Source organism: Cinclus cinclus, chromosome 18, assembly GCF_963662255.1.
Source record: "Cinclus cinclus chromosome 18, bCinCin1.1, whole genome shotgun sequence".
Classification (NCBI taxonomy): Eukaryota; Metazoa; Chordata; class Aves; order Passeriformes; family Cinclidae; genus Cinclus; species Cinclus cinclus.
This window is the reverse complement of record NC_085063.1, coordinates 10,298,571-10,317,188: the sequence shown is the minus strand read 5'-3', so window position 1 is coordinate 10,317,188 and position 18,618 is coordinate 10,298,571. Positions and strand designations below refer to the sequence as shown.

General features: G+C 45.7%; 1 protein-coding gene across 2 annotated transcripts in view; it reads left to right on the top strand.

Annotated features, from left to right (window-relative positions):
- COL9A3 (collagen type IX alpha 3 chain) overlaps positions 1–18,618 on the top strand; it is a 35,557-nt gene that overhangs the window by 959 nt on the left and 15,980 nt on the right. For both annotated transcript variants that reach the window (XR_009933789.1, XM_062505326.1), the window contains exons 2-17: positions 317–455; positions 1,645–1,849; positions 2,988–3,065; positions 7,389–7,424; positions 8,039–8,110; positions 8,365–8,418; positions 12,098–12,133; positions 12,720–12,743; positions 13,225–13,278; positions 13,446–13,499; positions 14,203–14,244; positions 15,721–15,777; positions 17,055–17,108; positions 17,581–17,634; positions 17,745–17,798; positions 18,529–18,582. Coding sequence is in view for 1 of the 2 variants with exons in the window: in XM_062505326.1 (XP_062361310.1) it covers positions 1,784–1,849; positions 2,988–3,065; positions 7,389–7,424; positions 8,039–8,110; positions 8,365–8,418; positions 12,098–12,133; positions 12,720–12,743; positions 13,225–13,278; positions 13,446–13,499; positions 14,203–14,244; positions 15,721–15,777; positions 17,055–17,108; positions 17,581–17,634; positions 17,745–17,798; positions 18,529–18,582 (789 nt within the window). In the remaining variant the exon portion in view is untranslated. The remainder of the gene's footprint in view (positions 1–316; positions 456–1,644; positions 1,850–2,987; positions 3,066–7,388; positions 7,425–8,038; positions 8,111–8,364; positions 8,419–12,097; positions 12,134–12,719; positions 12,744–13,224; positions 13,279–13,445; positions 13,500–14,202; positions 14,245–15,720; positions 15,778–17,054; positions 17,109–17,580; positions 17,635–17,744; positions 17,799–18,528; positions 18,583–18,618) is intronic.

Genomic DNA, 18,618 nt, shown 5'->3' with positions numbered 1-18,618 from the left:
GGTCTCACCGTGGCACACACCTGTGGAGTTTTCTTCCATGTGGAGGTGATGCCCAGTCTTGCTCTAAAATGTGCCCAGTGAATGTTTTTGGGGAAAAGCCCCCCCCCAATGCTGCTTGTGTAATGATGTGCTAGGGAATCACAGAATGGTTTGGGTTGGAAGGGAACCTCAGAGTTTATCTTGGTCCAACCTCCTTGCCAAGGGCAGGGGCACCTTCCACTGGACCAAGTTGCTCAGAGCCCCATCCAGCCTGGCTTTGAACACTTCCAGGGATGGGGTGTCTGGTTTTTCAGAATGTTTTGTATTGCTTTTGCAGCTCTTCTCCCACAGGTGGTGTGGTGCTCTGTAGAGCAAACCAGCACTCTCCTTTGAGCATCCCCTGGGACTCCAGGCAGGAGGGCCCCTGCCCAGCCTGGCTGTGGGAGCTTCAGTTCAGGATTTGTTTTCTCTTGAAGGTGAGCACTCCCAGGGCCCTTCCTGTGCTGATCATGGGCAGGCTTCACCTGCTGCAGTCCCCCAAGGCCTGGCTTGCTCTGTACAAGGTTTGGCTGAGGAATTTGGGTCTGCTTTGCCTTCCCTCCTGCCATCAGCTTGCCTCAGTGTGGAGGAGGAGGTACAGGCTGTGCAAAGTTGCTCTCGCTCTTTGGGGTTAGAGGTGTCTAATAATGGATTCCAGTTATTCTTGAAGCCATCAGAAGACTTAGAGACACACATTTCTATCTCCAACTGTCTGTTCCACAGAATCTTGTGGGAACTTGTAAATCTGAATCCTTTATCCCTCTGCCAAAGCTCTGGGAATACTGGCTGCTGGGGAGCTGGATGAACACTCTGCTCCTACAAACCTCCTGGTGTAGAGATGCCAAGCTAAAATCGGGTATTCCAGTTCCTAGGTTTTGATTTTCCACTTGGGTTCTTAACCAGATGAACTGTGCCATTTCAGCCCTGAGGATTCTGGCCATTGTTCCTTTCCACTTCCAAGCCCTGCTTTGGATGAAATTGTCTTTATTCAATAAAGGGAATCATGAAGCTCATTGCAGGAGATGCATCTTCATGAATCTATTGCCATTTAGGATCACCAGGGAGGGAACTACTTCCTTGCAGTATTTCAAGTATTTCTTTGTGGCTTCCTCCTTTTCCTCCATTTTCCTTCCTCCTTGTATCTGTCTGTGATTGTCTTTTTTCTGACCAGTATTCATCACTTGCCAGGGAATCAAGGTGCTATTCAGATCACCCTAAAAAATATGTGAACAACCTCCAGAGCTAACAAAGCACCTCTCAAAGCAGTAAGTGCACTTCTCTGTAGTGATCATGCACTGTTACATGTTTGTTAAATGTCCCTGCTGGAGTTAGGTAGCCTTGGGTCAAAAACTCACCCTGTGTTGCTTTTTACCTGTCCAGCACACAAAGGTGGTAATGGGCTTTGGGAAATGTCCTGAGACCTAAGGAACAGCTTTGTATTTGCAGCTGGAGTAACCCAATTTTGCTCCTGTGTCCCATCTCCCAGTGCAGCCCTTCCAGTCTCCTGGAGCAGGGGGCTGGGGCTGCTCAGCAGGGCAGGAATGGGAGCTGCTCTGCCTGCCTGCTGCTCCCCCTCCTTCTCCCACCTCCTCTCCTCCAAGCTCAGCCCCTCTCGCCTTGCTCCAGCTGGAGCCACAGGTTTATCTGGAGGCGAGGAGTCTGCTCTGTAAGCTGAGCCCGGGGAGGAGGAGGGATCTGCTGGACCCTGGAGGAGAAAGGGTTTGGCCACCCCAGAGGAAAGGGAGAGAGGCAGAGCCTGGGCACCATGGCTGCATTCTCTGCTCTTGGGCTCCTCTCCCTGTGTCAGCTCTTGGCCACAGCATCAGCTCAGGTGAGAAACTTCATTTGTGTCTCGTGTGCCTCCTTGTTTCTCAAGGAAAAACCTGTAAGGGTAAAAGAGAGGGGTCAGTGTGTGTTGTACCTGTGAGGTGAAACGTGGCAAGAGGCAGGTTATTACTGTAAAGTTTATTATAAATGTACACCTGGGTTTGTACCTGTGTGGGTAGGTGTAGAAACTGCTGCTTTGTTTCTGTAGAAGTGTTCTTTTCCCATTTCGTTATGAGAGGGAAAGCCTTGGAAAGGGAAGACCTCTTGATGCAAGAAAAAGTTTGCTTTTACAATGAAGTAACAGATTTCCAGCGAAACTGATCTGATCTGGGTCTTTATCTGAATCAGAATTTCTTACTCCCTCAATCAATTTTCAAATTTTAGACTTAGAGCATGTTTAACCCTTGTTCACTTGAGACATGATGCTGTGTTAAACTTCCCTGTCTGGTGTTATTGTCCGGGGAAGTGACTCCTCAGTGAGTTTTTCATTGTTAGTGAAGAATTTTCGCAGCCTGCCTTGGGAATTCAGAACTCTGCTGTGAGCAGAGCTGCTTCTACAATGAAACCTTTGTTCCCTGAAGCTACAGTAAGTTGCTCTCTGGAGCCCTCTCCATACAGAAGTCATTTATTGGACCTTTTTTTCCTTCCCCCACCTCAGACCTTTCCAAAATCCCAGATTTTCAAGTGGCATCCTGCTCAGAGAGGAGACTTTGCCTTTTTCTTCCTTGTCTTCATTGGTGTCTGCCTGGCTTTGTCATCACCTCATTGGACTGGGGTTATAAATTAATTATTTCTCCCAAACACTTGGCACCTTTTCCATAGACTTTGCATTTTCTCCTCTGCCCAACCCAAAATGTGCCTGTAGTCAGAACAATTTCCTGTACCACAAAACGCCTTTGCTGCCCAGAGACCACTTTGCATTCCCAGTATATAGGTCACCAGTAAAAGGAGCTGGGGTTGATGCTCAGTTAAAAGGGTTTTCCAGAGAGCCTTGTAATGCTCTGGAGCAACTCTGAGCTCACCTAGGCTGGCAGAGGGTGCAGATTTAGGGTTAAGATGCAGGACTTGGCCATTGATTTCCGATCTAAGCCATGTGTTCCATCTGATGGAAGAATAAGCTCTTGTCTCTCACTTTTCCCCAGTCCCTTCCGAGAATTGGACCACAAGGCCCTCCTGGACCTCCAGGACCCCCTGGACCATCTGGCAAGGATGGCATTGATGTGAGTGACACAGGGCAGGGGCTGGCTGGGGCAAGGGGAGGGGCAAGGGCAGAGCCAAGGGGCAGAGAAGCTGCTCTGGTTCTCCAGATCTGCAGCCTCTGGGCATCCTTTGGGGGGATGGACCTGGAAAATCACTGTCTTCACAAGAGACCTCCTTCTGCAGGAGTCTGAACAGCAAGTGGAGGTGCTGAGCAGCTTCTCTACAGGGTCAATCCCCTGTCCCCAGGGAGAGCTCAGAGGTTTGGGAGCCTGCTTGCAAAGTAGAATATTCTTCTTCTGGCACAAGGTTGAGTGCAGTGGTATGATGTGTGTGGGGTCAGTGCACGTTAAGCAGTTCAAAGAGAGATTCATGTGATGCTTCAGAGCATCTACTTTTCTAGGGAGGCTACAAGAGACTCAAATACACAGCACTGGACACTGCTTTTGTCCTATTAGTTTTACTTCAATGTTGTCATCGTGGTTATCCGTCACTTTGGCACATGATGTGTCAGGATCTGGCTCTTGTGTTGCCAGACATGAGTTTGTAGTGGCCCAAAAGGCAAATAAAATGAACAGCCTTGGTTTCGGCAGGCAGCTCCTTTACACCTCCTGCAGAGGGAGAAGGCTGCATAACCCAGGACATAATGGAGGAGAAAATCTTGTTCTGTTTGATGTTTCCATAGAAATGAAAAATACTTTTCATTGATGTTTCACTGATGTTTTCATAGAAATTAAAAATACTACTTCTATGCATCTGTTGGATAAGGACTGGATTGTGTCCTGTAGTTGGTAGTGGATAAAATGAACATCAGATGGACCTTCAGCAAGACCACATCAAATGCAAAAGTCTGGGTTCCTGCTTCAAGTTCCAGTTTGAGCAGCTCTTGTCTCTCTGAGCTGCTTGTGGAATAGTGCAGGGGTTTTTAAAGCTCATCTGAAGTACATTTATTGGAATCCGGCCCTTAAGCAACCTTGAAAAAATCTATTCATTCCATGCAGGTCACTTTCTTTGGGATAAGGAGGTAAAAAAATATGTGTGAGTTCCCTGGTACATGGTGAACAAGGAGTGTTTGTGCCTGCAGCGGGGAACTTTGCCTCTGGCTCTCTGAGCCAGGCTGGGCTGGAGAGAGAACCTCATTGATTTCCAGCTGCTCCCTCCGAGTGCCCTTCTAGCTAAAGGAGTCTGTATTGCTGGGAATCTCCCTCTGGTTTTGGGGTGTGAGATGTTCAGAGCTGGCACCTCAGCAGCTTCCACTGGTTTTCATGGTGTCACAAAAAGCTTGAGGGGACACCTCAGAAGAGGGCAAAGGACACTGGTTCATTTGCAGCAGTGGAGTCCCTGCAGCAGGACACTGGTGTGGCCAGCACACTTTGGGAAAGGCTGGCTGTGATTCACTGTGGAAGCAAAAAGAAGAGTGGGAAGGATGAAGCCCTTCAGACTTCAAGTTTCAACTTCTGCAGAGAGGAAATGGGAAAGAAACTGTAATTGTTCAGTTCCTGCTTTTTACAGGATATTTAATTCTGAAACAGCACCGGCATTGCTTCTGATTGCTCTTGGAAACAGGAGCCCAGGGACGTGTCAGTCATGTGGGCCTACACCCCTTTATCCAAAACTAAAAACTTTGGAAGGCTCCCCATGGGACAGGATCAAATAACATCTAAATAATGTGAAGAACTTAGTTGTAATAAATCAAAAAGCTGAGTGAAGTGTTTAAGGTGCAAAGTACTGCAGTCCCAACTTCGGTCTGGAGTTTTGGCTACACAGAAATAGTCTCTTGTTTGAACAGACTTGAACCCCATCCCTCCTATGGATAGAGGATATCAGGTGCCCTGTTCAGGTGAGATGGACTGGCTGTCCAGGGGCAGGCTCCAGGATGGTTCCTGCTCTTCAACAGGACATTGAGTCCTTTCAGGAATTGTACAGGAGGAGATGCAGGGCTGTGGCTGGTGTTGAGCAGTCACACAACCTCCCTGCTTAAGAGCTGCCCTTTTCTTGTCAGTACACTCCAGAATTTGATGGTATATAAAATTCAGCACTGTTCTACACTTTTCTAGTGCTGCATGGGGAGAGTCATGTGGATCTTGGGTGCACCACTGCAGAATGAAACCGTTATTTTATTTTTTCTTTTGGTGCTGAGACTTTTTTTTAAGTTGCAATTGAAAATTTTCTGCACTGTATTCCTGAACTCTGTAAGCCACTCCAGCCAGGTCATCTTGGGAGGGGACTTTGGATGCAGGTGGTGTGGAAGTGTTGCTGGATGTCTTGAGCTGAGTGAGTGCTGCTGAGGTGTTCAGCAGTCTCTTACTGTGAACAGTGAGAAGTGCAGAGCATGCAGCTGAATTATTCAGGATATCTCCTTGGATGAACTCCACAGCACAATTTCTCGAACGTCCTGCTTTCATTCCTGCCTTTCAGTGGGAGCTGAAGTCCCTCTGAAATATTTTATAATTAAAGCCTTTAAGAAGCTTCTCGTTTCATACTCAGTAACAAGCAAAATCTTTCTCTCCCAAGACTAGGAACAGCATGTTTTGATGGAAAGAATTAGTGATGTGTTCCTGTGAATTATTTCTGGGAATGTAATTCCCTAAATTGCTAATAAGCAATTGTCACTTTTCAAAAAATCAAGCTTCCCCCCCCCTTCCCCGCTTTCTGTCTCCTGGCTTGACTTGCTGAGAAAGAGTAAACTTCCTTCCCTCTCACACAGCACCAGGAGAGCTTTTCCTTTTGCTGACAGCCCTTACCTCTAATTGCCAGTGATCTGGCATTGGGAGTGCTGACACTGATTAGGCTTTTGATTCAGCTCTCTGAAGTTCTGGTGCTCCTGCAGAGTCCTGCAGGGCTCCACCAAGGCAGGATCAAGGTTTCAGATGATGCCCAGCAGCCTTTGCTGGTGCAGTGAGCTCTGTGTGCAGATTCCCACCACAGAGGCAAGGAAAAATGCAGGGGGCTGGCAGTCCCAGGTGCTGGAGGAGGGAGCAAACCACCTCTACTGCCATTTCCAGCTGCCTTTTCATTTCAAAAGAACTGCTCCTTTCATTTCCTTGGCAGTGAACCTTCCTCAGCCATGATAGTGATAACTATTTATGGAAAAGCTGTGGGCATAGGATATGGAAGGAGTTGCTTCAGCAAGTGAGAGCATAAAGCTGCCTCTGTTCAGGGTTCCTCTGGTCAGTCAGTGGTGCAGGACCTAAATCCTGAGCAGCTCCAGACTGGAGAGATTTGCCCACAGCCTTCCCAGTAAATATAGAAACATGCTATAAATTCCACAGCTCTGCAAACGCCTCCTGGCTCCTAATTAGCAGGCCCATGGTGGGATGGTTTTATTTCCAGCCCTGCTCTCTTAATAACCACCCTTCTTCCACTGAGATTTTCTTCTTCCAGGGTACCAACCTCCCCCTTCCCCTCTGCTCATTCACAATAGCTCTCACAATATTCAGTGCACTTATGCTAAAGCCAGGAGAGCAGGGGCTCTGGACTGGGACACAAAGTGGTTTTCTGTGGGATGAGTTAGAAACCAAGCTCCAGTCAAACTCTTGCTGTTCGCAAATGTTTGCTTCTTTTTGGGTCTAACAATAAAATACAAATTGTTATCTGGGATCCATGCACTCACTTACGAATGGTTTTACAACTGGCTGAGCTGGAAGAAGTGATTAAAGACTTATGAAATATTGTCTCACAAACACCTTTAATGCTGTTCTTATAAGTTTCTTTTTTATTAAAATAGGAGAAAAAAATTGAGTGCTTTTGAAATATTCTATGAAAATTGTGTTTAATCCAGGTTGTGCAATTGGATTAGGTGGAAATCAGTTGGGGGCTGTTTGCTTTTTCCTGTCCAGGTTTAGTCATATGAAGAAAATTATTGTAGACAGCTTGTTCGTTCTTCACTTTGTGGTAATCCCCAGCTCCTGGCATTACCACAGCTTCATACTGTGCCCTGAAAAGTTGGAGTTTATCCCTGAATCCCTCTGTGTCACCAGGAAGATGTTTGGAAGTTGTGACGCTCATCCAGCTTCCTCTCTGCCCCACTTGCAGCCACTCCCAAGTGCAAATAAATCCTAACTGTGTCTGGGAGAAGTTGAAAGTTTTGGGAGCACTGTTCAGGAGCATTGGTTCTCTCTGGGAGGCAGGGGATGTGGATTTCCCCAGAGCTGCTGCTGTAGATGTTGGAAGAAGCTGTCCAGGCTCATCCTGCTTGGGGGGTAGCAGGGTTTGGAGCATCAGCTCACAAGATTGAGTGAGGAGTGGGCATGAGGAGAGGTTTGAGTGCAGCTGGAAACACCATTGCTAGGAAAAGTCAACCAAGAGAGCTTCAGCACTAACCCTGCCTTTTCTCTTTCCTCTAGGGAGAGCCAGGCCCTCCTGGTTTGCCAGGCCCACCAGTGAGTATTTCCTGCTTGGCATGGAAAATCCAATCCTTTGTCCATCCTTTCAAGAGGACACAGGACGTGAGCTGGCCCTTACAGCCTCGCCTCCCTCTTCATTGCCCTAGAATTCCCAGGAGTGGGGATGGTCAGCACTGCCCCAGGGGACAAACACATTCTCCTGTTCCATTTCTATCAGTGAAATAGAATGAAAGCTAAATTAATGAGTGAAATAAGTGAGATAAAGCTCGTGCATCACTGCACAATGACAGGTGTCATGGCACCAAGCCACATTATCTGGTTATTTTGGCACTGCTCTGAGTCTGCTTCAGCCCCTCAGTCTACCAGGGGTGCTCAGAACTGCACCAGGTGGCAGAACCCTTTGCTTTGGCCACTTACTGCATCCCTTCCTACCCCCTGCTAAGAACAGCTTGTGAGCCTGTGGGAATGAGCCAAAGCACTGAAATTTAGGATTTGGATGTGGAGTCACAGCAAGATTCACCTCTTTTTGTGTGATTCTCCTACACTGCATGGTGCAAGATTAACAAATCAACAAATGAACTTCCATCCTTGCCTCCTTGCCACATTTCTCTTGTACTTTGTTGTAATAATTGACTGCTTGCCTCATGTAGGGGCCAAAAGGTGCGCCAGGGAAGGCTGGAGCTGCAGGTGAAGCTGGATTGCCTGGCCTTCCTGGAGTGGATGTGAGTATTTTGTCATCTTCTCTTAGGTCTTTTAAATCTTTCACATAGGCAGGGGTGTTTTCCTGATGTGTCTCCTTGACCTTCTCTGTGCCTACTGGAGAAGGAATGTGAGTCCTGGACCTACATCTGTGTCCTGCATATCAGGAGAAATTTAAGGAGAGGCACCTCTAGGCAGAATTGAGGAATATGAGAACAATTTTGAGATGTGTTTCTGACAGGATGGCACTCTCTTGATCTTTTGGGTTCTTTTACAGGGTTTAACAGGAACTGATGGCCCACCTGGCCCAAATGGGCCTCCAGGAGACCGTGTGAGTACCTCATTAGATCTCAAGTCCCTTTAAATGGTCATTGTCACTGATTGTAGGGATGATTTTCACATTCTGCTGTAAATCGGTGATATTTAAGTGTTGATTCTGATGTGAGCCCTTGCAGAATGCTCCTATCTTTGAAATGCAGCCCCAGGTGGCTTTTCATTAGGCAGAGCATGAAATCCACCTTTCTCTCACACAGCTTTGAACCTGCTTGGGTTGCCTCAGTGGTGGCTGTACTGGGGATATTTCAAGTATCCAGAAAGTTTCCTGAAGCAGTCAACAGACTCAACTGTGAAGTTTATCAAAGTGAAGTTATTTTGGCCTTTATTTGTACTCTGAGTTGGCAGATCTGTGTTGTTTATAATTAATGCTACTGTGTATTAATTGTTTGAATTTTTGCCTTTTATTATTTCTGGAACTGTCCATATGGTTGCATTATTAGTTGCCATAGTGTTCCCCAGCCAGCCTGGCAAGAAATAAGTTTTTTCTGCTTCCTGCTCTGCTCAGGGGCACCACAGGGACAGAGAAACAACTGCCAGAGATGATACAGATGTCCTTCAGATCATCCACACTCATCACCCTCTCTTAGGCCTCCCTGTGACATTAAGGAATAATCATTGATGAGCACAGCACAGACTGTGATCCAGCATGAGTATTCTCCTTGCTCCTAGATGGGAATGTAAGGCTTGTGTCCACAGCTGGCTTGCTGGCCTCCTGGACTCAGGGCTGCAGTCATGGGCTGGGTTTTTGTAACGTGTTCAGTATATCCCAATAATCCACTTGTTGCCCCAAGGACTTACTCAAATCTAACAATCTGTGAGTTATTTAAGGGGATGAGTGGTACAGCCATGTATTTGTGACATGCTCTTCCTTTCCCATGTGACAGGCGAAGTTTGTGTGGCCACTGGAAAAGTTGAGTGGCAGGACCCAAATATCTCAGTCACATCTCCAAGCCTCTGTTCATCACCACCACCCTAAACCCCACTCCTTTTCTGTCCCTTGTGTCCATCTTTCTCCCCAGAGATCCAAGCCTGCAAAATCCTGGCCACTCTCAGATATTCTGTGCCAAGAGTCCAGCAGCACCTGGGAACAGATCCCTGATTTTTAAAGTAGGGAAGCTCAGGACCACCTGCAGAAGACTGTGAGCAGTTCTGTGCCCTGTTTTGGGCTGGGGGGCAGTGCTTGCCCATGCCCACATCAGCACACAGCTCCTGCCTTGCAGGGTAATTGAGCAGATAATTTCTGGGCACCAGAACTTCCTCTCTGGCTGCTGGGCAGGAGCCCCCAGGCAGAGCTGCCCTGGCTGCACACTCAGGTTTGCTGTGCTTTCCTGTATCTTGTAACTCAATCTGGCAGCATGGGGCAGACCTGGGACCCCTCGTCATTTGTGGGAGCTTTTCAAGGTCAGTGGTCCATCTGGGAAATTGTTTTAATTGGTTTAATAAAAACCTGGTAAAAGGGAAGACCTCTGAAAGCTTTAGCACTCTAAATGGACAGCATTGTTAGCCTGACTTCCTTTTCTTTCTCCCTGTCTTTAGAGCAGATTTCAGTCTTGCAGCACTCACTGAAACAAGCTGTTTACTTATTGCTGTGGGGTTGAATTCCTGCTTTACACTCTGACTTCTTCTAAATAAGCTTAATTTTTTTGAACTGGAATGTCTGAGAGCAAAGCTGTTTAGCACACAGAAGTGGGCACATGGAAGACAGTTTTCAGTAATAATTTATTGCCAAACACTTCCAAAAGGATTTGTATCTTAAATATGTCCTGCTGCTCTCAGCATCCATTAGCTTTTCTCCTGCTTCTGCTTAAAGACTGATTAGATAAAGTCTACTTATTTTTTCAATTTTAAAGCCCTTTTATTTTTAGCTGGGGTTGAGCTGGGTCCTGAACTCCATGCTAGATACTGGTGTCCTTCATTGGAAAGTTCTCAAAGGCCATTTTAAAGTTTGTTGCTTTCCAATGAAAGCAGCAAAACATAATTATTCATTTCTATTTATGAATATCATAATAATCAAGCTTTTCTTATGCTCCACAGTTGTCTATTCACAGAGTAAATTACTGCAAAGTGAAAAATTATGGTGATAGTGTTTTCTAATCAAAAGAGAAAGAACATTGTTACCAGGAGAATGAGTTGAGTCAATGTTATTAAAATTGAGATGTAAATTAGAGTCTCTTTTTTGTCTTAATGCAGTAGCATCAGCTCATTCAGGGACTTCATGATCTTACTTTACCAGGAATGTTCACTGCTGCATTCTGCACCTTGCACCCTCCAAGGTGTCAAAATTAGGAAGTGTATAGGGCCAGCATTTGGCATTTTGGTTGCTCTGCCAACTCTCTGGCCTGTTGGACAAAGCAGAAAAAGGCAATGCAGCTGCTTTCAGAATTAGGGTACAAGTCAGGAGGTGCCAGGAATTCAATTTTTTCCTTGCAGGAGGAGATTCCAGCTTGTCCCTTACAGCCATCAGCAATTGTAAAGATTTTTAGACTGAAAATAAAAGTTACCAGAGGCAGAGCAGGAGAAATGAATGAGCTGACATTCACAGCATGGCTGTGAATGGATTTTTATTGGATTACAGTTCTCTGCTCACAAGACCACTCTTAATAAGGCTTTGGGTCCTCTGTGTCTTTCTTCTTAAGCTTAACAAGGGAAAACATTTCTAATCTCCTGTGGCCCACAGAACATGAGGAGAGGGCAGTGTCATCCCTGGGGTCACAGTGGGAGCTGTGTGTGCTGGGATATTCTCCAGGTCTCCCCATCCACCTTGTTCTCTTGGTCCCAGGGGCAGACACCATTTAATTCCAGCTCAGGACACCATCCTGGAGATGTTTGTGTGCAGTGTTTTGGGGATGTTTGGGCTGGAGAGAGGCTGTGGAAGCTTTGTCCCTGTGCAAGGAGATGTCCCTGCTTTTCCATGCACCCTGGTCCCCTGGAAGGTGTCCCTGTCCATGGCGGGGGGGTGGAACAAGGTGATCTTTCAGATCCCTTCCAACCCAAACCATTCTGGGATTCTCTTTCAGAGTGATTATCTATAATTAATTTTGCAGCCTGCTGGCCAGCTGGCAGCTTTGCAATGCAGCACAGGGGTTAAGGAGATCTCTCTGTGTTCTTGTCTTCAGTCAAGCAGGAACTTCACAGTTTCAAGAGTGACTTAATTCTAGTCTAAGCCATGAGTTCACCAAGCTCCAGTCAAGCCTAAAAGTAGGAATGCAAACTGGGAAAAGGAGACAGGGGATTTGCCAAGGAAGCAAGTGAAGAAGCAGAAGCTGCCAAATCTTTGGCTTTGCTTGAAAGGAAAATTGATGAATTAATAAAATTCACTAGAACAAATCCAAATTTTGTTAATAGTTTTAGGAAACTTAGTCACTGACTCTACAATATTAATGTATTATGAATGAGAATATTTCAAGTAGATAGAATTCAAGTTATGAACATTTAGGTATTCATGGAGGATATTTAGATATTCATCTGAGGCCAGCTGGGACTTTCAGAGTAATTATCCATAAGTTTTTGTCCTTTTATGTGTGAATTCAGCTGAGCACCTGTAGTTGTGTCCTGTTTCTGCAAGACACTGCTGGAGTTTCCAGGCAAAGATTGGAGTCAAGGACAGCAGGTGACTCCCATAGGGGAGTTTTTCTTTTATCCCTGCTAATTTTCATCCTGTTTTATTCCCATAGGGTGCATTAGGACCCGCTGGGCCACCTGGACCAGCTGTAAGTACCTCCCAGAACAGCACATGTGATGAAAGTGTGGAATATTATGCCAAAACCATCACCAAGAGAGGGTGGGAAGCTTTGTATCCCAAACAAAAGGATCAAAGCCTGAATGAGTGATGTATTGTTTGAAATGTTTGAATATGTATGTGTGACTTGTTCTTGTAACCAGACCTGGTTTTATTCTCTGAGGTGCTCTAAAAGCAAACCAGCTTGGGATACAGATTGACATCAAATACTGTCACAATTATCAGACATTATCTAATGTCTAATCAAAGTTAAAAGGAAAAGAATAAATAGATAAACTCAGGAGTTGTCTTCCTCTCCATGTCCCACTCTTGTGTCACCACACTTCTCTTTTCTTACAGATGTCTCACAGGTAACAGAGATGGAAAGGGAATACAAATTATCAGAGGCAACAAAATAATTAATCAAGACTCTGCTCTGATTGCAAATTATAATCATTAGGGGCAAGGAAGTGATTAGGAAACTTAGGAAAAAAATGGCAGCATTTTTTGAGGCTTTATTCTATTTCTGTATGTTCAGTTTCTGAGTGATCTTTTACTGTTTCAAATGTTGTTTTCAGGGCAAAGGATTACCAGGACCTCCAGTAAGTAATAAGAATATATATTTTTAATATATATAAAAATTAATATTCTGATTTTATTGGATACCCTGAGTGTTACAAACTAACCCAAGGCCTTAGGTCCTTTTACAGTGCCAGGCAGAGGGATGTGGAGTCCTGCAGATCATTGACTTGTGGGGTTTTTATCCTTGCCCCACCCTGGAAGCTGGCTCTTGTGTAAATTCAAGACACAGCAGCCTTGTAAACAGTGGAAGTGTCCAGTTCTGGGGCAGCTTTTGTTTGGTGGGTTCCTGGGAGCTGCCCTGTGCTTGAGGAATGCAGAGTGCCAGTGAACTCCAGGGGAACATGGAGTAAAAAGCAAGATGTGTGTTGGGAAGATGCTGGTCTGGTGCAGGATGGAGCTCCCTGGGGGGATTGAGCACATGGGGACAGCCCAGCTGCTGTCCCTGGGCTTTGGGGTGTCAAGGTCACCACTGATGTAAAAGTTCTTCTCTCTGTTCCACAGGGGCCTCCAGGACCCAGTGGGCTCCCAGGTGGACATGGATTTCGAGGCCCTTCTGTGAGTTTCTGCTGCCATTTGATCTTCATTTACTGAATGTGCCACAACCACAGAAGAACGAGTTTTTTATCCCTTACCTGTCTCTGAAGTGATATTTTGGTAGCCACCCCTCACATCCCTTTCATCTACATTGAAAGGGAATTCTCTTTTTTTTTCTCTCCTTTTAGGGACCTTTTGGTCTGCCAGGGTTCCCAGGGCCTCCTGGACCACCTGGGCCTCCTGTAAGTTGAGACTTGCAAGTAAATGTGAGAAAATTCCTGGGGGGTGCCTGGAATTTTCTTCTTGCTTCACTTTTTATTTGCTGCCACTGCCATGAGCATTCAGCAGGGCTTAAACACGGTGCCCTGAGGAGAGCAGGGACTTTTCCCTGGCTGCTCCTGGATGATTTGATGATCTCCTGTTTGTTATTTTTGCTCTGTGTGAGGAGGGACCCAGTGAACCCCACCTTTATGGCACACAGGGTCTGCTTGTTCTCTCAAGGAAGCTTTTTGTGCTTGCTTGGATCAGGATCTGTTCTTGTAGGGCCAGCGAGTGGGGCTTGCACTGAAGTCCCTGTTTTGGGTTTGCTGTGGCCTCTGTGGAGTGTTGGGCAGTGGGACTGGGAGGTCTTTCCCAAGGCCAGGAAGAAGCCAGACACAGCTGCTCTTCTCTAATTGATGCCTACATCACCAAAGAACCCAGAGTTTTCCCAAGCCCAGCTGGGCATCTCCAGGGGATGGTTGCACCCCTGTTGTGTCTGGTTTTGAGGGCTGGTGTAGCTCATAACACCCCAGGTTCACGGGCAGCACTTTAGGTTGTGGGGCTGAGTATGTGCCTTGTGCTGATCCAGCAGAGCTGGGTCTGTAAAAAATTGTCCTAGAAATTGTTTCTCTTGTTTGTTTGTGTTTGTCTTGTAATTAAAAGCCACCATTCCCTGAATTGCAGGGTCTTCCAGGTGCCCTTCCTGATGGCGGTGGGGACCTTCAGGTAGGTTTTTCTTTATGTAGCATGAAACTATGCTTTGGTTTAATCCCTGATGTGACTTTTGGTTGGCACAGCTGGGGGAGTGTCAGACTATTTAACATGCATTGTTCAGACGTGCAGATGTGGGTTTAAACCACCTTACCAGGATGCACAAATTGGGGGGTGTGTTTCCTGGACTGAAATGTTTTTTCAAAGAGGCAAATGTGCACTGAAACAAATTTCCCAGAGAAGCTGTGGCTGCCCCATCCCTGGAAGTGTCCCAGGCCAGCTTGGGTGGAGCTTGGAGCAACCTGGGCTAGTGGAAAGTTCCCAGCCCTTGGCAGGGGTGGAATGGCATGAGTTTTAAGATCCCTTCCCACCCAAACCAGTCTTTGGTTCTGTCCTTGATTTTTGCTTCCCCAAATGCACATTTCACATGCATTCTTCATGTGCTAAACAACTTCAGCATTTGGTATGAGACAACAAGTTTTCATGCTTCCAATCCTGCTCTGCAGCAGGAAAGGCTGTGTGTGCAGCACTGTTTATTTCCAGGGATGGTGGCACTGCCTTCCTATGGACATCTGCTTGGTTTAGGCTTCCTTCCTTAGGAGAAAGCCTTGATCCTTTTCTTCCAGGGGAATGAAAGGGGTTTCAAGTCCAGGAACCATAGAAGTGACATTTGCAGATTTCACAGCTGTTGTTGTGACAGCTTCTTTGGTTTTCTAATTGGCGTGCCCCAAAAAAAGCTTCGAGTCAGTTTAGGCTGCCTTATGGCACATCACATGGGAGTTCATAGAAAATGATGCTATTTCTGCATGTTTAATTTAAGTTACCCTGTGGAATATACTAGAAAATAAAATTTTTGCTGCAGAGGTGCTGCTTGAAGTTGTAATAAAAGGGAAAAAAAACCCAACAAAACAAATTAAGAGCTATGTGTAAAGTTTTTAAGAGAATGGCCTTTTCTTCATGAAATTTCCATGTGTGTTCTGACCTGTTCCCAGTCAAGCTGAGTTCCCACCAGGGGCTCTCCCACTGCAGATATCAGCTCATAGGTATTGGATTTTTATTGGTGTCCTTCAGTTAACTCTGATGCTTGTCCCTGTTTCACTTAAGGAGTTAGCTAAAGGAAATCAATAGGGGTCAGTTAATGCAGAGGATTAAATATGTTCCTAATGATTTAAAGAAACTGATCCAGCTTCACTGGGTAACTTGGGTTCTTCAGCATTTTGGACTGTGGACACTGTCAGCCTTCAGAAAGTCTCACAGTCTGTGTTCAAAGTGGAGCAGGCCATCCATAAATCATTATTTTTGTGGGTTACCAGGACCTCTAGGACCCTGTTCCATAGGGAATTGTTGAAATCAGTCTGTGATGCTGTGATTCCATTCAATTTAGTGAATTTAGAGCCAAAATCCACATGACTTTTTCACCTAGTGGATGAAAACCAACCTCCCTGGATGTACTGTGTGCCTGTTAAACCAAATTGTTTCTGTTCCCTGCAGTGCCCAGCTCTGTGCCCACCAGGTCCCCCAGGTCCCCCAGGAATGCCAGGCTTCAAGGTAAGGAAACATCACCTGCAACACCAGGATTTGTCTCCCAAAATAAACACCACTATGAACCCCTGGCATTAAATTGTATATACAGTCTTACTATATCGACTCCACACCTCCCAAACCAGCCATGCATTTGCATTTATTCCTACAAATGACATTTAACCCTTGGCATAGATTAAAAACCCCTGCAAGCCCAGTGAGCAGAGCTGATGGACAGGAACAAACAGGGGCAGCAGTTTCAGGGCTGCCTCAAGAACCAGGTGCTGCCCTTCCAGGCCTGAGACTGGAAAAACCTCACCAGTTCTTAAACTGCAAAACATAACTTGTATAATTAATATAATACAATTTAATTGTTGTTTTTATAGGCAGTGTAGCACCAGGCAGATTTATGTTTAGTTGTTGGGCTCTGGTACATAAATTCAAGGTTTCAACCCTCAGGAGTTAAACATCTCCTCCTCTGTCCTTTCTGTGGTTCACATGAAGTCTTTGCAGTTATGAACTCCAGCAGTGTGACAAAGTAAGAAGTGACTCAAGTTCTTTTAGCAGGATTTAGAAGTTGGCAGTGAGTGGGAGAACTCCTGGGAAATGCTCTCAATTCTTCCTGAACTGACCTTTCTCAGGTCTGTTTGGTCTCTGCACTGAGTCATAAACATAATTACAAACACAATGTTTAGGGTGTAACTGCTCAAAATTCATAGCTCATGGAATGGAAAACTCTGTGAAACTCTCCAATTATGATGCAAAAGGTGCACAGGACCTTTGTTGTGGTGAGGAATAAGATCTGCCATGGCTCAAATTAGCCTGGGTCTCTCCCACAATAACAGGAAGAGAGCCAAGACACAAACTGAATCAGAGCTTATATGAAAGCTTTCAATGGGATATGGATTTCTTTGCAAGCTTGATGATGCAAACATTAACGATGACTTTAAAAGGGAGGTTAAAAATGCAGAATGGAGTTCTCAGGAGTGAGTCATCCCCATTTTCTGGAGTGATGGGAACTGAGTTCTGGTCCCTGGTTTGTATTTGAGAGTTGCATCCAGATCTTGAGCTTAGTCCAGTGCAAATCACTCTGGAAAATCAAATCTGGGCATTTCCTGGAACTCCATCAATTCTGACACTGGTATCTGGATAACTTCCCCCAGGAAGGATCTCCATTCACAGCACACCTACAGACTGTTTTCCCTGAAAGTCATTTGGGATGTGGGGGTTTAGGTTTCACAGCTGTCTCACCAAATTTAATTTTACTGTACTGGGATGTGAATAATCATAACTCTTATTTCTAGGGACACACTGGTCACAAAGGGGAGCCTGGTGAAGTAGGAAAACAAGGAGAAAAGGTAAACTTCAATTTAAAAGTAGTGGGGGAGGACTTTTCTCTTTAAAAACACCCTACAAAAGAAATAAGTGATTTTTTTCAAGGAGACAGGGAGGGATGAGGCTGGTGGTTGAACAAGGAACAGTTACTTTGGCCAAAGTGCATTGGGTTCCACTGCTCTCCCTGTAAGACCAAGAAAATCCATCTTGCCAAGGATCATCATGCTGAGACCAGTTTGAGTTAACAGCTGTCCTTTCCTGTGCAGGGATGTCAGCTCAGGAAAAGCCATGCATTAATCAGTTGGATAAATTCCTGACTCATCTCAATGTTCTTGCTCATAGAAGAAATTTTCCATAATGTAGAAACAAATTTAGAGGAGAAATCTGGGAGGGAAAGAGGGAGCTCAAGGAGAATTAAGATGGGGATGTCCCTGGCTGTGTGTTTGCAGGCTCCTGCTGTTCCTTTCTCCTGTCTGATTGATTTTACTCTCCCAGGGTAATCCTGGCCCTCCTGGCCCTCCAGGAATTCCCGGTGGTGTTGGCCTGCAGGTAACCCCACCCTTCCCATGGCCTTTTCACTGGGGAGCTCAGTGGAGCCATCAGTCACCTTGGTTGCACAAACAGTGATTGAGTTTGAACTGATCTGTTTTCTTAAATAGGGCCCAAGAGGACTAAGAGGCCTCCCTGGTCCAATGGGTCCAGCTGGCGACAGAGTAAGAAAAACTTCTGATCTTTTTCTTTTCCTCTCCACCACCAGTTTATCTTGTGAGAGGTGCCAGTGGCACTGGTCCTTACAGAATTCCACTGGGAAGCTTGTAAAGGCATAGAGTGTGGGCTGTTCCCTGCAGCCCCTCCATCAGAACAACCTTCCAAGGATCCACACACCCGAGGGACTGGCAGGGTCAGACCCAGCCAGACTGAATAATTCCAACCAAAGTACAAGACTGACAGTGTTAGAGAATCTTGAGGGAAAAAAAAGAGAGAAACATTTCATTAACATCTCACTTTCTGTCACTTTCTCTTCTGTCTCTTTACAAGAAAGACAGAGAATCACTGATGGACAAAGGTTCTCAGGATACAAAAATGTTCCTCAGTGAGAGCAGGGTCAATCTCCAGCTCATTGAGGCTTTGGACTCTTGTCACAGTCCTTTGACCAGCAGCCCAGAGGCTGAATGGTTTTGAATTGGATGAAGTAATGCATTTATTTAGGAGTAAGAGTGTTATCAAGATAGCAAGGCCATTAATGATATCAGTGTATCAGAGATACAAATAAAAACCTGTTGTTCAGAGTGGGATTTTTGCATGTCTGTCCTGCAAACCAGCAGGAGATACAGGGTGTCTTTCCAGGGCCTTTGTGTTTTCTCAGGTTGTGGTACAAGGTGGGGATTCTGTTACTTCACCCTGTGCCAAGCCCAGCATCACAATGATGTCTGTTCTCTGCAGGGTGACATTGGATTCAGAGGCCCATCTGGAATCCCAGGACTTCCAGGGAAAGCTGTATGTATCCCAGTCTCTTTGTGGCCCTGCCTTTCA